The sequence below is a fragment of the Canis aureus genome, chromosome 15 (genome assembly GCF_053574225.1).
Source record: "Canis aureus isolate CA01 chromosome 15, VMU_Caureus_v.1.0, whole genome shotgun sequence".
NCBI lineage: Eukaryota > Metazoa > Chordata > Mammalia > Carnivora > Canidae > Canis > Canis aureus.
Genome location: NC_135625.1, coordinates 31,948,335 through 31,966,159, shown reverse-complemented (window position 1 = coordinate 31,966,159; position 17,825 = coordinate 31,948,335). Strand labels below are relative to the sequence as shown.

The 17,825-nt window shown below is 57.5% G+C and overlaps 1 protein-coding gene across 1 annotated transcript; it reads left to right on the top strand.

The window, feature by feature from the left end:
* Positions 1–1,322: 1,322 nt before the first annotated feature.
* Positions 1,323–17,137, top strand: DUSP4 (dual specificity phosphatase 4). Its single transcript, XM_077848998.1, has 4 exons — positions 1,323–2,209; positions 11,275–11,420; positions 12,426–12,645; positions 13,136–17,137. Exons 1-4 carry the CDS (start codon positions 1,777–1,779, stop codon positions 13,519–13,521), a joined length of 1,185 nt encoding a protein of 394 aa, XP_077705124.1. The 5' UTR covers positions 1,323–1,776; the 3' UTR covers positions 13,522–17,137.
* Positions 17,138–17,825: the final 688 nt, after the last annotated feature.

The following is a 17,825-nucleotide window of genomic DNA, read 5'->3' as shown; positions in this document are numbered from 1 at the left end:
GCTGTCCCCGGGGGGCGGGGGCATCGTGCTTCCAGGCGAGCCCCGGAATGCACGCCTCGGCTCCGCTGCGACCCGGCCTCCAGGTGCCCCGTCCTTCCCCCGCTCCGTGGCTCCTTCTCGCTAACAAGATTTGGCAAGATGTCGGGCGAATAATTTTTGGCTTCGGTCGCGTCCCCCCGCGGCGCGCACCACCCCCAGCCAAAGGCGGCCTCTGGGCAATTCAATGCCTAAGTCAAACGGGGGGCGGGAAGCAGGCTGCGGGGCCTGGAAAGAGCGGGGGGGGGGGCGCAAGGCCTCGGGTCTTCTTAAATCCTTTGCGCGTCAGTTTCTCGGGGTCTAGCTTCGCACGAAGTAGACCCTAATTGTCATTTCCGGAGACAGCAACTCACACGTATGGAAGATGGGGGGGAGGACTTTTCCAAAAGCCGAGAACGTTAGGCCCCCTCCCTCCCCCCAGGATTCAATAAACATCTTTAGGAAGCGTGGACGGGAGGGGCACCCCTGCCTTCCTCCGTAGGAGCCACATTCCGGCAATTAATGCCTCCCTCTGGGTCGTAAAGCAACAAACCCGACACCTCGCTCTTGCTGGGCTTCGGGGCAGGAGGGCTTTTCCCTTTCATCTCGGGGGCCGGGGCTTGCCCACGTTCCCCGGGAAGCCATAAAGCTGATTTAATGGCTCGCGACGAAAATCGATCACGCTAATGCACCAGCCGAGGTCTCGAGGAGTCGCGCTGGTGCAAGGAGCGGCCGGGCGGAGCGCGCGCTCAGCCCCGGGGCGAGGAGGTCCCCGGCCGGGCCCGCCGCGCGGCGGGGCAACGTCGCCCGGTCCCCTCCGGTCGGCGGGGGGGGGGGGGGGGGGGGGCTCCGACGCTCAAACGGAATGAACCCTAAAGCGCGCCCCGGCCCCGCCCCGGCCCCGGCCCCGGCCCCGGTTAGGCCGGCTGCCCGAACGCCGGTGGTCTGGGCGCCGAGGGCCGCGGCGGCGGGTGGAGCGGCTGCACGGCCACTAGTGTGCGGCGGGCCGGGGCCGGGGCCGGGGCCGGGGCGGGGGCGGGGCGGGGCCGGGGCCGGGGCCGGGGCGGGGAAGGCCGGCGGGCCGCGCTCCATTCACAAAGTCCCCGCGCTGCCGCTCGCCTGCCCGGCGGAGGCCGCCTCCCGCTCCCTCTAGGTCTCGGTTTTATGAATGGGCCTGCGGGCGAGCGCCGAGCGCCCTGTTTACTCCGCTCTTTGTGACGTCGCGTTCCCATGACCGGGCGCCAGCGGCCCGCGCTCCATTCAGCGCCGGGGAGGGGCCGGCGGGGCGGGGAGCCGGCGCGGGGGGAGGGCGCGCGGCCCGGAATGGCAGGAGGCGGGGCCTCGGAGGTAGTAATGCCGCGGCCCCCTCCCGGGGGAGCGCAGAGGAGCCTTAATACGGTGGCGGCCCGGGACGGAACTCCGGCCGCGGCCGTGCGCGCAGCTCCGGCTGTCGGTGGGGAGCGGCGCCGGCACCGCGGGCGAAATACAATAGAGGCCGGGGCAGGGGGAGCCCGCGGTCCTCTCCCGTAAGCACACTCCCTGCCGCCACCACCTCCCCGTCCTGCTGCCCGAGGCCGCTCGGACTGCTATGTGACCCGGAGACCGCGGGCGAAGGGGACCGGGGAGAAGAGGCCCGCCCGAGGGAGGCCGAGGGGCCAAGTTTGCGGCCACTTCTGCGCGCGCCTCCCTGAGCCCCGGCTCGCCCCTTCCTGCAGCCCGGCCGGCCCAGGTGTCCTTCGCCCCCTCGCGCGCCCGGCGACCATGGTGACGGTGGAGGAGCTGCGGGAGATGGACTGCAGCGTGCTCAAAAGGCTGATGAACCGGGAGGAGAGCGGTGGCGGCGCGGGCGGCGGCGGCAGCCACGGCGCCCTGGGGCTGCTGAGCGGCGGCAAGTGCCTGCTGCTGGACTGCAGACCGTTCCTGGCGCACAGCGCGGGCTACATCCGAGGCTCGGTCAACGTGCGCTGCAACACCATCGTGCGGCGGCGGGCCAAGGGCTCTGTGAGCCTGGAGCAGATCCTGCCCGCCGAGGAGGAGGTGCGCGCCCGCCTGCGCTCCGGCCTCTACTCCGCGGTCATCGTCTACGACGAGCGCAGCCCGCGCGCCGAGAGCCTCCGCGAGGACAGCACCGTGTCGCTGGTGGTGCGGGCGCTGCGCCGCAACGCCGAGCGCACCGACATCTGCCTCCTCAAAGGTAAACTCGGGCGGCGGCGCGCGAGCGGGCGGCTGGGGGCAGCGGGGCTTGGCGGCCCGCGCCGCGGCGGGCGGGGAAGAAGTGCCCGGGGGGACCCGAGGCCGGGAGCATCCCCGCGCACTCCTTTGTGCGCGCCGGGGCGCGTGGGTTTGCCAGCTTTTTGTGCGTCTGTGTGCGAGCGCGAGCGCCTGAGGTCCTCCGAGACGGAGAGGGTGCGTCTCCCCTGCCACCTGCCAGCCCGTACTCTTGGGGCGCTCTGCGTTTGTGTCCACCCCCAGCCGGCAGGCCTCCGGCCAGGCGACCCCACGGCGATGCCCAGCTGCGGCCCAGGGGGTGCTCCCAAGTGCCGCTGTGCGGGAGGGGACGGGCCCGGCCTGCTGGTTCGGGGTGCGCGGGCCCCGGCCCCGAAGCGCAGAAAGGGAGCCCGGCCTGCGGACCTGGTGCCGAGCTCTCCGCGTCTCGTCCCCCGCTGCCCGGCCCCGAGCTCCGCCTGGAAGGTGGCCGGCTTCGGCCGCCTCGGGCTAGACCCCAGCTCCGGGGGCGGGGCGGGGCGGGGGGGCTGAGCCCGCGGGGGACGCGAGACGGGACGGTGCCCCCGGAGTTCAGGCCGCGACCTTTTGTTCAGACGGGGCTCGGGGCTCGCGGCTCGCGGCTCGCGGCTCGCGGCTGGCGGCGCGTGCTCGCTCTAAGGGGATCCTGGCGAAACTTCGGGGGACGCGAGTTCTTGTGGGATCCGGAGGCCGGGAACCCCCGGGGGCGGCGCGCCGAGTACCTGGAGGGCCCGTGCGCCGCCCGCACCTGCCTGGCCTGCTGCGGCCGCGGGGGGCGCGGGGGGCGCGGGGGGCGGGGGCCCCGGGGCGCTGCGCCCCTGCCTCCCGCCGCCGCATTCCGCGCATTCCTGCGCCCGCGTCCGGTCCGGCCTCCGTGCCCGGGAGGCGTGTCGGACCCCGGCCTTCAAAGAGCCGCTCCTGGCCCCGCGGGCGCCCTTCGCCTCCTCCCCGTCTCCTTTGCCCCCCGGCCCTGCGCCCCCGAGGAAGGGAGGTGGTGGCGGGAGCAGGGGCGGAAACCTGTCCCCGCCGCGCTCTGCCCAGAAGCTCCCCCCGCTCGGGGCCGGCGGGCCCGGCTCGCCCCTGCCGCACAGCGGGGGGCTTTGTTCTCGGCAGTTGTTTCCTGGCCGTTTGACCTGTCAGCTGCCGGGGAGCTGCTGCCGTTGACCTTCGGTTGAACCACTAAGGCGATTTTGCTGATTTTTCTTTTTCTGCGAGGGCTGCCTTTTGCACCCCCGATCGAGCCTAATCCTCTCTTCTCCCCAGAGCGCCGTGAGAGAAAGTGCCGGGCAGGGGGCGCCTGCCCTCCCCGCCTGGGGCCACGGCCGCGGCCGCGGTGCGAGCGAGGTCCCCGGCGGCGTCCCCTCGAGCGGCCGCTCCCCGCGCCCCGGGGCCCCAGGCCTGCGCCCTCGCCGCGGGCGCCTGAAGGCGGGGCCCTGCCCGGGGCAGCGCAGACCCACGTGGAGTCTGGGTGCGTTTTGTTTTGTTTCTCTTCCTGGAAGGAACCCGGAGGGGATCGCCCTGGGCTTCCGGGCCCGAGGGCACTTAAGCCCCGAGGGAGGGGGAGGGAGGGAGGCCTAGTTCTGCGGTTTCCTTCCTCCGGCTCGGGGCACGGCCCTGGGCCCCCGGGGAGGCGCGCGGCCGATGGATTCCGGGAGCCGGCGAGGCCGATGCTCTGGGTCAAGCCAGGGGCCTCCCGGGGAAATGACAGCCCCGAGGGGGACTGGAGCCTCCGAGTAACAGGGCAGCCCCCTGGCTGTTGGCGGGGCCTCTGGCCAAAGGAAAAGGAGTGTTCGAGGGGCGCTTTCCTCCCTCCCGAGGCCTGCCCCGCTCCCCGGTGTCTGACCTGGTGCGGCCCCGGGGCGGCGGGAGGCTTCCCGGCGTCCACATCCGTTAGGGCCTAGGCTTGGGCTGCAGGTGGAACTAGCGTCTGTCTCCTCGGGAACAGGCCCCGGGAGTAGCCAGGAAAGGTTTGGCTAGGTCTTCTAAACCAAAGGAAGCGTGCCTTTGGAAGCAGCCCCCCCAAAATGAAGAAGGGGTGATGGTGCTGGTGGTGGTGGTGGTGGTGGTAAGGGGCTAGTCCTGCAGGGATGGTAGGAGGCGGCCAGGGGTAACCACGCATATTCTATTTAACCTACCTTATTTTCATACTTGTGCTAAGGAAGAGGAAGTCCTAACCCTGTTCCCCTTCCTCTTGGCCCTCTGGTGAAAAGCATCCCTAGTGAGGCCGGGAAGAACGGGGAAGTGTTTGCTCCCACACGGCTGGGAGAGGACAGCATGTCTCCTAAGTTCTGGTGGAGAAGATGTGGGTCCATGGGAGGGCCCTCTGGGGGGCAGGGAGCTAAAGGGAACCCGGGAAGAAAAGCCCCTTTGGTTATCTTTAGTAAATGCCCGGATTGGCAGGCGGTTGGCTGATCTGTTTCCCACGGGAGTTGCTCATTTTAATTTCCATGTGAGGGGACTCTGTGTGTGTCTCGTTCCACGTGCGGTCGTGATTGTGGAGTAGAAGTTGCCAGACACTAAGCCGGTGGAAGACCCTATGGTTGGTCTCCGCCAACCTGCAGGGACAGAAGAGCAGCAGAGTATTTTCCAGAGTTGTATTATCCTTCCCAGCCAAAAGCTGTCCAGTTCTACCAACTAATTGTGTTTAAAAATCTCAGTTTTCTGTTTCTGCCACTTGGAAGGGCAGTGGTTACTCGTGGCAGGGAGTTAACTAATGCCACACGCAAGAATTCAGCGTTAGAGTAAATGTTACTTCTGTCAATAAAATGCTGCCTAGCCTTTACGTTTCCTAGTATTATCTAAGTTTTGCTAAGAGCAATAACCTAAATCATAACATTTTCTGATCTTTTTGCTAGTAAATGATTCCCATGGGCATAAACCTTTTTCTTTTTCTTTTTCTTTTTCTTTTAACTTTCATCTCTAAGCTTACTTTATTTAAAATCTTGTAAGGCATATTTAGGGAAAGTTTAGAAATCTCAGCTTTTCAGATTTAATTACAATACACATCTCCCTTGAAGTCCCTTTCTGTTTCCTTCGTAAATCCTCCAACTGGGGTTTTCAACCCTGGTCATTAGACAAAAAAGATCATTTTTCTCACCCTAATGGAAGTCATTCTTTGCGTCTCTTATTTCTCAAATAAGTCAGTCTTATGCAGATGTTAGGTATAAAAATACTACTTTACTTTTCTCCTGTGTAAAATTCATCCGGCTCGACTTTTGTCCGTTTTCATGAGAGTTCTGATTTAAAAGTTGTCCTGGCGCTGTTTTGAGAAAGGGCGATCAGTTCAGATATTCTAGCTTCTTCCTCCTGGAACTCACATATGCTATAGTCCTAAGGCCAGACCAATACAGATGGTGACATTACACTTTTTGTAGAAAACAGCCTGCAAGGCCGGTGATGGAGAGGAGAATGCCCAGCCAGCAGCCCTGGTAACTCTGGTGACCGTCTTGTCTCTCTGTTCCCAGTTGCCCAGCCCATCCTAGCCCCCCCACCCCTCCATGAGGTCAGTGGCATCAAACAGCAAACCCCAGGGCTGCACACCTCCTCCACCCATAGAGAAACGGATTAGCTTTTCTTCTTCCAGGCCACAATGCCCACGGCAGCCAGAGGTTGAGAGCCTCAGAATTACACAGAGTGGTAGGCCTTAAAGATAATCTCCTTCGATTACAATTAAAGAATGACAACGAATGAAGCAAACTCATTACTTTTTGCATCATTTGATACTGGATGCTTCCAACGTACACAAGTAACTAAAGATGGGGTGTAGGTACAAATTGAAAGTGAAAACCTCACCATTATTAAGCCTATCACAGCTCCCTTGGGCATGTTCTTGAGGCTCATAGGAGAAATGGGCTTTTTTTTTTTAAAGATTTTATTTGAGAGAGGGAGACAGACTCCCTCTAACCCCCCCCCCACCACGTGGGGTTCCATCTCAGGACCCCAGGATCATGACCTGAGCTGAAGGCAGATGCGCTTAATAGGCTGAGCCACCCCGGCGCCCTGAGGGTGGCCTTTTTAAGGAGCCAAGAAATTCCTTTAAAAAATCAGAACATCTGAAACCAGATAGCCAGTTTCCTTACCAGGAGGCAGTTGCCGCCTAACAAAGGAAGTTTGACAGGAAGAAAAGTTCACTCCCAACGGAAGCCAGCGGAAGCCCGTTGCTGAATGGAGCAGATAGCCCAGAAGTTCTGGGAGGGACCGCAAACCAGACCCAGCTCCAGAGCAACCATTAGGTGTCAGCCAGCTGGCGCAGGACGCACAGGTAGGTCTGTGCGTGGGGCCTGGAGGGAGAAGCTCACTTAGGTAAATTTTCAATACTGCTCAGGATCTACAAGGGTGCTTACTGAATTAACACCCACATCAGGGGAAGTTCTCAAAGGTAAATGACCCCAGACTTCCTTGCTCAGTGGCGTTTGCCTTGTATTGATAAGATGTCAAGAGTAAGCCCCTGGCTGCTGAACGGGTGACATTTCTCAATATTGAAAGGGTAATTGGAAGAGCGACAGCCTTACTAAGATCCATGATCACTGTCATTACCAAATGACTGGCTTCCCCCATCACAGACCCCACTAAGAATCCTACTGTGATGATACGATCCCCACTACATCAGCCTGCCTTTTCTAGAACACCTTCACGCATACTGTCCCAGCCCTGCTTGGATGTGTGGCCAGTGCAGTAAGCTGTGACAGTTGTCTCACTGTCTGAATGTGAGAAAAAGAGTGTGGAGTTCAGCTATGCAGGTAGTTATTCCTCAAGAAAGTTGATTGGGGGGGGGGGTGTTGAGGGGGGGTTATATTCCTTTTTTCTTCTTTCTAGACTCTCTCAAGTTTCAAAATGAAGAAATGTGAGCTTTAAGACTAGAACGCTTATGAGTAATAAGGACATGGGAAGAACGGGTCAAAATTAGTCAGAATATCTGTCATGGAATTGCATTCTGTTGGACATAGAACAGGTGGAAAGTCATCGGTTTATGTGTCATGAAATTGTATTCAGAAGCTCGAAAAGCAGATCTTAGAGACACCTGCTGTCAGTTTGTAGTTTACAAATAAGTTTGTGACATTTAGGATCACAGAGTATTGGAACTTAAAGAGGATACGGTCTAAAATCCTGACATCATGACCCTGTAGGGATACATACAGTCACACTGAAATCAGAGTTCCATGAAATTATATACCCTCTTTAAATGGAATGCATTCTAGAGGTTTCTATTGTGTTATATCCCATTAAATAAAATGGGCTGGTCACGATGTCTATGTGACAACCTGTAGTTTGAAAAGCACTGGAAAGAAGCAGAGTTTGCTGAACTATCAGGAGTGTCCTGTTCAGATACTTTCTGGTTTTGCCTGAAAATTGTGTGTCTTCAATGGAGTGAAACTGGCAGGCTGTGCCTCCCCCAAGAGAACCACCAAGAAGGCAGAGATGGGCACACGGGAGGGTGGGCTTCTTTTTTTGTTTGTTTTTTAAGATTCTATTTTTATTCATGAGAGACACACACAGCGAGGCAGAGGCAGAGGGAGAAGCAGGCTCCCTGTGGGGAGCTGGATGCAGGCCTCCATCCCAGGACCCCGGGATCATGCCTTGAGTGGAAGGCAGACGCTCAACCACTCAGCCACCCAGGTTCCCCGCAGGGTGGGCTCCTGGTGCCAGACTAGGTGGCTTCAAGGCCAGTGGGCTGAACGCTTGGCCCTGCCCTTCCCTGGGGTGGCCCTATACTTCAGTTGCCTCTTAAAATCCGGTCCAGTCACCTCAAGGGCTGCTGATTGGATGCTTGTTTGGGAAGAGCTGGGCACATAGCGAGCATGTCCTCTTAACAGTGGCTCTCATGTTTACTAACGTGGTCTTTCTTGTGGGGTGTGAGCGTGAGTGGTTTCCTACCTTGCAGTCTTCTGCCCCTAGCCCCCCCCCCCCCCCCCCCCACACACACACACATGCCCTTGGCCCATCGTTGCCTGTTCTACTCATCCTCACGTCCTGGGCCTGCAGCTCGTCCACCTGTAAGAAGGAGCGCCTTTGGCACTGTCCTGCTCACAGGGCTAGCGACGGCTCAGGAGGGAAAACCCGTTCATCACTGCCCCTGGCCTGGGACCGGGGATGCTCCTGTCCCGGGAGCAGATCTGCTTCCTCACTTGGTTCCTTTCTGCTTGTTCTTTTTTTTTTAATATTTTTTTTATTTTTTATTTATTTATGATAATCACACAGAGAGAGAGAGAGAGAGGCAGAGAGAGAAGCAGGCTCCATGCACCCGACGTGGGATTCGATCCCGGGTCTCCAGGATCGCGCCCTGGGCCAAAGGCAGGCGCCAACCCGCTGCGCCACCCAGGGATCCCTCTGCTTGTTCTTTAGAGATCTGCCGGAGGGGACGGGCTTCAGCAGTACTGTCTCTGTTCTGTGCAATGCTGTTTTCTCCCACTCTGTCCTGTTCCCAGAGGCCTGGGGGGGGGGGCGGGAGCGGGTAGGCAGATGACAAGTGGCCCCCCCTCAAGCCTGGCCTGGCCCTGCCCAGTCAGCTGCCTGCGGGCTGACTTAGGATCCACCCGGAGTCAGTGGATGTCCCTGGCGGGGACCGGTCCTGGAGCTCAGACCGTGCAATGCCTGCCCTTCTACCGTCTGACTTCCAGATCTCTGGACTCTGCATGGACAAAAATCCGTAAAGCCCAGGAGGAGAAGGCTGTCCCAAGTCTGGGAAGATGCCAGTAATGCTGGGTCCCCTTGTAGGTGCCAAAAAAGGAAACCGCTTCATTATGTGTCTCCCCGAGGCCAGGTGCAGAGCACTGGCTGTTCCAGTCAGTCCTCCCCGGGCCTGAGGGTTCATCACATTTGCAGGGGAGCCAGAGGCTCAGAGAGGTTCCCTGGGAGCCCCAGGCTGCACAGCTGATGATTTGCTGGGTTGGGATTCAACCCAGACCTGGGAGTCTGACGTGGGTCAGGCTGGTGTCCTGTCCTGGACCTTCTCAGCAGTGGGAAGAAGGCTGTCACCCCCTCCGAGGCCCCTCCTGCTTGCACTGCGGTCGGGAGGGGGCCGTGTTCCTCCTCTGGCCTTGCAGCCTGGCCCTGGCACCCCCGTGCCCCCACCACTGGCTTGCCAGCGGGCACTGTTAGTCTGCCTGTCTAGGTGAGGAGCTTTTGGAGGGCACTGTCCATGCCTTACATTTATTTGGAAAAAAAATGTATTTGAGTAGCTCAAACTGTGTAAGTGTAAACAGATTAGTTTTACTTAAAAATCTTCAAATGCTGTAGAACTATGTAGAGTTAACAAGTAATGGCTTTGCATGTAGGTGTTCACCAGCGGTTTCTCGATTGATCCATTTCCCCTTCCACCTTTCCCAGGGGGAACATTTAACAGAGTTTCCCAGAGTCCTGTCTGGGGGACTGCAGCTGAAGACCTCACTGGGGGCGCCTGGGGGGCTCGGCCGCTTAAGCATCTGCCTTGATCCCAGGGTCCCAGATCCTCAGGCTCCCTGCTCAGCGGGGAGTCGGCTTCTCCCTCTGTGCCCTCCCCCCCCCCAAATAAATAAAATCTTAAAAAAAACAAAACAAAACTGCTGGCTCTTCCCCCATCCTCCATTCAGTGCATTTGGGGCAGCATGTTGTTAGTCTTCCCAGGAAAAAGGGGCGCAAACGGGCAGGAGGGGCACCTCTGTGCTGAGATGACCACTAAGGCCAACAACACCCCTGAAACTGCAGGTGCCGGTCCCCTCCGGCGGGCACCCCCCCCCCCCAGGGGACTCTGGTTATTGGGCCTCAGCAGGAGGAGTGAGGCCGGTGACCCGGGAGACAGCCAGCTATGCCCCTGGGGGGAACGGAGGGAATGCACGAGAGGGGGGCTCAGAGGAGAGTATGCTCTGCTCCTTCCTCTGCAAAGCAGTAGCTCTGGGGGTGGGGGGCGTGGGGGTGGGGCCTCACGGACCTGCTGTCACTGAGTGCGCGCAGGTGGCAGGCGGCCTTCCCCACCTCGGCTCCACCGATGGGCCTCCCCCCCACCCGCCTGCCGAAACCGCCGGGGAAAATCCCAGCAGCTCCAGCCGCTGCCGGTAGGGGTAGGGGTAGGGGTAGGGGTAGGTCGTGCTGAGCTCTCGCAGAGCCGCCGGAGCCCCGGGGGCACCAGGGGGCACCCAGGGTGGCGGGGCTCCCGTCTGCCCGCCCCCAGCCCACACCAGGCACGCACCCGACTCCAGGGACCAGTTGACCGTTTATCTCTTTTTCTCTTTAAAAGACCTCCCTTCCCCGAAGACGATCCCACAGATAACCAGTCACTGCGGAGCTCAGCAACTGGGGGCCCGGGAAACCCTGCCCCGCCCGACCCCGTGTGCAGCAAGAGGGACCTCTGCGTGCGCCCCATTTCCTCGGATTTGGGGCCCTTGTTGATGGAGCCGCGGAGGCCGGGCGGTTGGCGCCTGTTCTGTTGCCCAGATGAGGAGGGCAGGGCTGCTGCCGGGCTCGTTGCTTTTTCTCCCTTCTCGCCCTCATTGGGGCTCCTCTGCAGAGGAAGGGCGGGGGTTGGGATGAGGGACATCCCTGCAGGCCCCGGGCGGCACCAGGCCGCGTCCATGCGGCCCGCGGACCCACGGAGACCTTCCTGCCTTCCACGCTTTACCAGCACCCTGAGGAGCTGCTGTGCAGGGTCCCATCACCACCCTGAGGAGCTGCTGTGCAGGGTCCCATCACCACCCTGAGGAGCTGCTGTGCAGGGTCCCATCACCACCCTAAGGAGCTGCTGTGCTAGGCCCCGTCTGCAGGCGCCCTGCTCGTCCTCCGTTCTGTATCTGCACCCCATACCTAAGGCTCCTTCCCAGAACTTTCCTTCCAGCACTCAGGACGGAGTCTGGGCCCGATGAGGCTCTGTGCAGGCTCCGTTGCCGTTATCGCTGGTGCCACAGCGCCACCCAGTGGCCAGTGTGGGTCCAGCCGGCCCCGGCTTCCCAGCCCTGCTCCTCAGCCCAGGGGTAGGACTCGAGCACTTTCTGGATTTCTGCTGGCTTCGTGACCCTACTACCCGCGCATGCTTCTCTTTTACAGGTGGTTATGAGAGGTTTTCCTCCGAGTACCCAGAATTCTGTTCCAAAACCAAGGCCCTGGCAGCCATCCCCCCTGCTGTGCCCGCCAGCACAGCGGAATCCTTGGACGTGGGCTGCAGCTCCTGTGGAACCCCCCTGCACGACCAGGTAGACTGGGGGCCCGGCCCCGAAGAATACGGCAATGTGGGGGCAGGGGGGCCTATTTTCAGGTTTCTGCTTTTCAGAGGCTTGAGATGCGGTGCCTCAGGTTGGGGAGAACGCAGGGAGCCCTGCATGTATTGGGATTGGGTGTTAGGGAGGGTGCATCTGTTCCTCGGGATTCCTGCCTTTCCCTCTTCTTAGCCTCACTTGGAAAAATAATACAAAGACATAACTTTGTGACTTAGCCTCTGGAGTTCCACGCAGACGGGCGAGGAGTGCTGAAAACAGAAGTGTGTGACCTAATGCTTAGAAAGGAGAGGTCACCTCTCTGAAGGCTCACCCCAGGTCCCTGAGGCCACCCTGTCCCCTAAGAAAACCAGCTTAAGCTGCTGCATTTCTTACAAGCCAACTCCTCCTAGCCCTTTCATTTAGATGGAGAGGGAGTGAATTTATGGGGCCCAGGAACTCTGCTCCCGGATCCCAGATTCTTTGGGTTGATCTGACTCCGAAAATGTCTCGGATTTCGGCCCGTGTTACTTAACACTGCCAAGATCTGTCCTCTTGTCTGTGAGGTCGACAGGACCTGTTTTGAAGGTGCCAAGTGAAGATGTATCCTACAAATAAGTCCCTAAACCAACACACCAGGTAGCCTGGCGATTAGGTGTAGATTCATGTTGCCAAGGGTGTGGCAAGGCCAGCGTTGCGACTGGCACGTCACTGATCAAGGGGCAGGTGGGGCCCACGCTGCCTTGCCGGTCCTGACGACTCTGCTCCCAGCAGAGCACGGTGTAAAGGCGAGAGGAGCCCACTGGGCCTGTCCTCCCACCACGAGCCCCAGCAGGCTAAGGGGAACCTGGGAGGCCTGAGTCCGCAGGCCTTCTGCACCCCACCTCAGCCCCCGCCCGCCTCGGACCGGCTCCCTCTCCCTGTCCAAGCACCCCCACCTCTTACCCCGGTTGCCTTCCACTCACGATGTCTGGGGGGCCTGTGCTTTTTCCCTTTCTGGTGCAGGGGGGTCCGGTGGAGATCCTTCCCTTCCTCTACCTTGGCAGTGCCTACCACGCTGCCCGGAGGGACATGCTGGATGCCCTGGGGATCACGGCCCTGTTGAACGTCTCCTCTGACTGCCCAAACCACTTTGAAGGACACTATCAGTACAAGTGTATCCCGGTGGAAGACAACCACAAGGCAGACATCAGCTCCTGGTTCATGGAAGCCATCGAGTACATCGGTAGGTTGGCTCCTGCAGGGCCGGGGAGGCCGGGTGCGGGCGGGTGAGCCGGAACCCCGAGGGCTGGCCTGCCCAAGGAGGGACTGGGGTGGGGGGCTGTCTCCAGGGCCTTTCTCCCTCTGCCTCTACGGAGGGCTGGCTGGCTGGATGTTGGTGGGTGGGGGATACCAGATGGATTCTCACTCCCGCCACCCCTGTTCCTCTTGCACGTCGCCAGACGTGTAGATGTTAAGGCTTTGGGGCAGGGGAGGAGGACAGGTAAAGGGAGAGTTGGGTCCTTGGTTTTGTTTGTGCCAGTAGAAATCCTTGAAGGTTTTTTCCAAGCCTGGTGCCTTTGTTTGGTGCCATCTCAAGAATAGGCCAGAGGGGGTCTAGCCCCTTCAGCGGGCTGGGGATGTTGGTCCCTGCCTGGCCCTGGCCCGGTCCCTGGCCCCGGCCCTGGCCCCTCCCCCGGCCCGCCCGGCCGCCCTGACCCGCGCCTCTGCCCCAGATGCGGTGAAGGACCGGCGCGGCCGCGTGCTGGTGCACTGCCAGGCGGGCATCTCGCGCTCGGCCACCATCTGCCTGGCCTACCTGATGATGAAGAAGCGGGTGCGGCTGGAGGAGGCCTTCGAGTTCGTCAAGCAGCGGCGGAGCATCATCTCGCCCAACTTCAGCTTCATGGGGCAGCTGCTGCAGTTCGAGTCCCAGGTCCTGGCCACGTCCTGCGCCGCCGAGGCCGCCAGCCCCTCGGGGCCCCTGCGCGAGCGCGGCCAGGCCACCCCCACGCCCACGTCGCAGTTCGTGTTCAGCTTCCCGGTGTCGGTGGGCGTGCACGCGGCCCCCAGCAGCCTGCCCTACCTGCACAGCCCCATCACCACCTCCCCCAGCTGCTAGGCAACAAGGACCTCGGCCGGTCACAAGCCGAGGACAAAACCCCCGACCTAGAGCAATAACGGCTGCCTCCGCGGGCAGGGAGCCCCTGGGTTCGGTTCGTGTGTCCGTGTTACTTTTCAGATAGGGATTTCTTACCTCATTTTTTTAAGCAGTAAGGCTTGAAGTTATGAAACCCACAGATCCTGGCAAAGGTGCCCACCCAGTTTTACTAAGGGAGGGGGGGAGGGGGGGTGGGAAAGGTACAAAAAGAAAAGTTTGCCAGAAGTGCCTGGTTCTGTGTGCTTCGTCCTTTTTTGTTCTTGTAACAGGTTTTGTTTTTTTGTTTTTTTGTGTTTGTTTGTTTTTTTCCGGGGGAGTGGGGGGGTTCGTGTTTTTTTTTGTTGTTGTTTTTAAAGAAATCTTACAGGACATGGTTTTCCTTTCAAAATCACCAACAGGTGGATAATTATGCTTAATAATAAATAAAAGTATTTATTAAGAATTTGCTCAGAGTATGTAAGTGCAAGGAGTCTAGTGACGGTGAATTTAGGGTGTATTTATGTCCGTGTCCGCGGTGGAGCCCCGTCGCATGCAGCTGTCAGAGCAGTGGGAGCTAGCTGGTACGTCCTAGGTATGGATAGGGTGGCCTGGCGGTCAGCTCACACTGGTAGCCACGGGGAAGCAGGCAGGGTGGGGTGGCAGGAGGAAGAAAGAGAAAGATGACTTTCGGATTCTCTTGAGGCTGGTTGCTGGCCACAGGCACCAGGAAAGCAGGGTGAGGGCCCAATGATACCACCTTTTCTTGGGCCCCGTAATTCCATTTGGCGGTGGGAGCATTTTCTCCCAGCCTTGCCTGAAGACTTGCATGTCTTCTGCGATAAATGCCATATCGTATAAGGTGCTCCTGAATAATTGGGTGCAGTTGAGATTTTCCTACAGCGAACCATCGAGCCAAGGCCACTGGGGAAACCAGCTAACTAGACACAGACCAGATGTGAATCCTCCGTGATTGGAAGTACCATCTTCTCTCCTCTGCAGAAATCGGTGTCTTTAATTTTAGAAGGTTTGCTTAGAAGGAAGTCCACCAACAAGTTCTTGCCTTTTTAAAATTCCTGGCTTAGGTGAATATTTTTAAAGGCTCTTGTTTGAATAAAAAGAGGGGAGTGAACACCATGTTTCAGCTCTGGAATGGAAGACGGTGTGAGTACGGAGCTGGCTAGAGTGCGGAGCTGGCTGCTGGGCTTCTATAACGGGCGCCGTGGGCACTCGGGTGCCGTTTCGGAATTCTTTCTTGGGATAATGCCATTTTAAGGAGCCTTTCCAAATGGAGACAAGGCTTTCGGAGGGAGAAGGATGTTTTCTGTGGGTTGGGCTTGGGGGGAGGGAGGAGGGAAGCTACATGTTACTTCGTCTGTAGTAGTGTGGAACGGTGTTGTTCCAGAGTGCCAGCGTAGAGGTATTTGCAAACTTGTCTAGAAATGAGAGCATGTTTGTTTTTTGTTTTTTTGTTCGTTTGTTTGTTTTGGGGTTTGTTTGTGTGTTTTTTTTAGCCCCTTGTGAGTCTAAATCTAAATGAACATTCTTGCTCATCCATAAATAACTTCAAGCCTCAACATCAGAATAGTGTTGGAATGCTGTCTCTCATCCTGGCATCTCCGACAGGACCAGGTTCATTACATTTCCTTCCATAACCATGAACCTGTGTTGGCATCACTCATCTTGCCTTTGTCCAGCCCTGTCTTTGGGTGAGGCCAGAGTTCCCACTTCCTGTTTTCAGAAAAGCCAGAGGCGCCCTCCATCCCTGGGAGCTGCTTGGCTGAGTAGGTAGGGGTGAGGTGAGAGGGGTTGGGGTTCCTGGACAGTGGACCTATTTAGAGATGGCACAGTTGGCCGTTCCCACTTTTTCCTCGATTCCTGGAAGTTGCTCTATGTTCTGTGATGAGTGAGGTCCTTTGAGTCCTGCAGCTGAGAGAGCTGTGGGTTCCAACCCCCGATCGACATGGGGCGGGCGGGCGAGGCTGTTGCAGGCAGAGGGAAGTAACCCGGAACAGACTCACTTTCTATAGGACAAGTGTACATTTGCCAAAACCTGTGTATCGTGCTTTCCCAGACTGGATTCCAACCGCATGGACAGTCGGAGCTCAGGACCAGCCCCAGACATGTCTTTCTCCCTCTTTCCAATTCAAATCTGTCCCCATATCAGACTGCTGGTTATAAAGCCATTTCTTTGTAGTTGATAACAGCGTGAGTCCCAGAACCCTCAGATAAGAGGAAATTGGCTTGATTGGAATGGGGGATTTTTTTTTTTTTTTTGTCATAATTCTGCCATCAGAAGCCTCTTTGATGACTCGAAATAACTCTACAACGAAGACCCCACCACAGGGTCTGCTCAAATGGCCAGGTGGATTTCAATCGGCATCTCTGCCATGAAGTGATTTCTGGTAATGCAAGATTTCTGTAACGGCCAGAAAGTATTGCCACTTTGACGGATCCTATCAACTGTGCTGTTGGCTACCTTGGATCTTTTCTAGAGACCAAGGGATGCAGTCTGCTCCCTTCTGGAATCTTGTGTGACCCAAGGATGTTTGTGGAGCACCAAGGGTAACGACTTGACTTCCCCATGGAGAAGTCCTAGGCTGAGGCCGCTGTGAGCAGGTGGCTGGGAGCTCATGGCTTTAGTCATCCCTCCTGAGGTCAGTTTGCTCAGGTGCTCCTCCTGGCTGGATTCCAGAGTTTTCAACAAGGTTGCAAAGCCAGGAGAGAAAATTTGAAAAATCTGTGGGCAGAGAGAGGTAGGATGATGGTTGATTCGGATGGGAGTTGGCCACCAAGCCCATAGTATCAAAATGGTGGTTCACCTTGGCTGGCTGTCGGCATGGGCTGGGGAGTTCTGAAAACCTTATTACCAGGCTATCCCGGGGCAATGAAACCAGGATTTCTGGAGCTGGGACCCAGGTGTCCGTGTGCTTCAAAACTCCCTAAAGGCTTCCTTTCCATGTGTGGCCAAGGTAGGGAAGACCTCCTTGCTTTCTGGAGGGCTAGGTGCTGTTGGAGGCGGATCTTAATAACCCAGAGCTAGCTGGTCTTACAGAAACCACAGCCAAGGGTTTGTCACTGGCTCAGCAGGTCTCACCGCCAGTCCCAGCCCGGCTGAGGGACAAGATGGTTTCTCTGAGGAGCTCAAGGAGCATGCGATCTCTCAAACAGGGCACCTACCATGCTCCTCCAAAGGCAGCTGATCTATGGAGAATTGTGAGGGAACTGAATACAGTGTCTGGAGGTTGGGATTTTTCCTTCAGTGTTCCTTGTCTAGCAAGAACGATGGAGGAGTTTCACCTCTTGAAGATACCCCTGCCCCCCCAGGAGCACCCTGCCCATCCTTAGAGCTAATGAGTCATATGAGGAAGAGGCTTCTTCAAGACAGAGCAATGCAATACTTGTAACTTTTGTAAATAGCCCCATCTTTCAGAGTGCTGTCATTTCTACATTTGATATGCTTGTATTTCTGTAGGATGTATATAGTTTAGGGGATTTTGTTTGTTTGTTTCATTTTGTTTTTTAGAACAGTCGACATGTCTTTTTATTTATTGCTTGAAAAAAGATCATTTGAAGAAAAATAAATACGTTTTCAACCATGTCTGGCCTGGTTTATCCTTTCCTTAAAAACTGCACTGCTGTGATGACTTGGAAGGGAACCAAAGGTCTGGGGGGTTTGATAATCCTGTGCACCTAGCGACATCCACGGTAAGAGTAGACTGGCTGGTAAAATCAGCGAGCCCAATTTTGCTCCCTGAACACCACCCAGGGACAGTGACTGGAGCAGGCTGACCTGCATCTCTAAGAACCTGGTTTCTCCAGGCAGAGCCTCTGATGGGAAGAAATAATTGAAGCATAAGAGACAGAGAGTTCCTTCATCTGAGAATCTGCTTCTGGCCAGGCACACGATGGCTCCTTGCCTTTGGAGAAGTCTATCAAAGGGCCTAAGCGCAAGGTGACATGTAAGGCGTTACCCTGCTCGGACACCCCTCCTCACCTGGCTCACACAGAATCCTAGGAAATTTTCCTGACTTCATAGTCCATTGGGATCATGGAAATTAGCAATATTTTTCAGTATTGTTACTATTATTCAAGGCCAGATGGGAAAAAAAATACATGGATTTAAGTCCATGTTCCCCCAGGGCTGATCTGTGGATTGCTTGTATCAAATTCTGGTATGAATTCCCCAAGTCGTAAACCAAAAACATGCTAGCAAACATGCATTCCCACTGAATCACTGTTATTTAACATTCTGGAAGCACCAGCCAATGTGATTGACACCTGAAAAA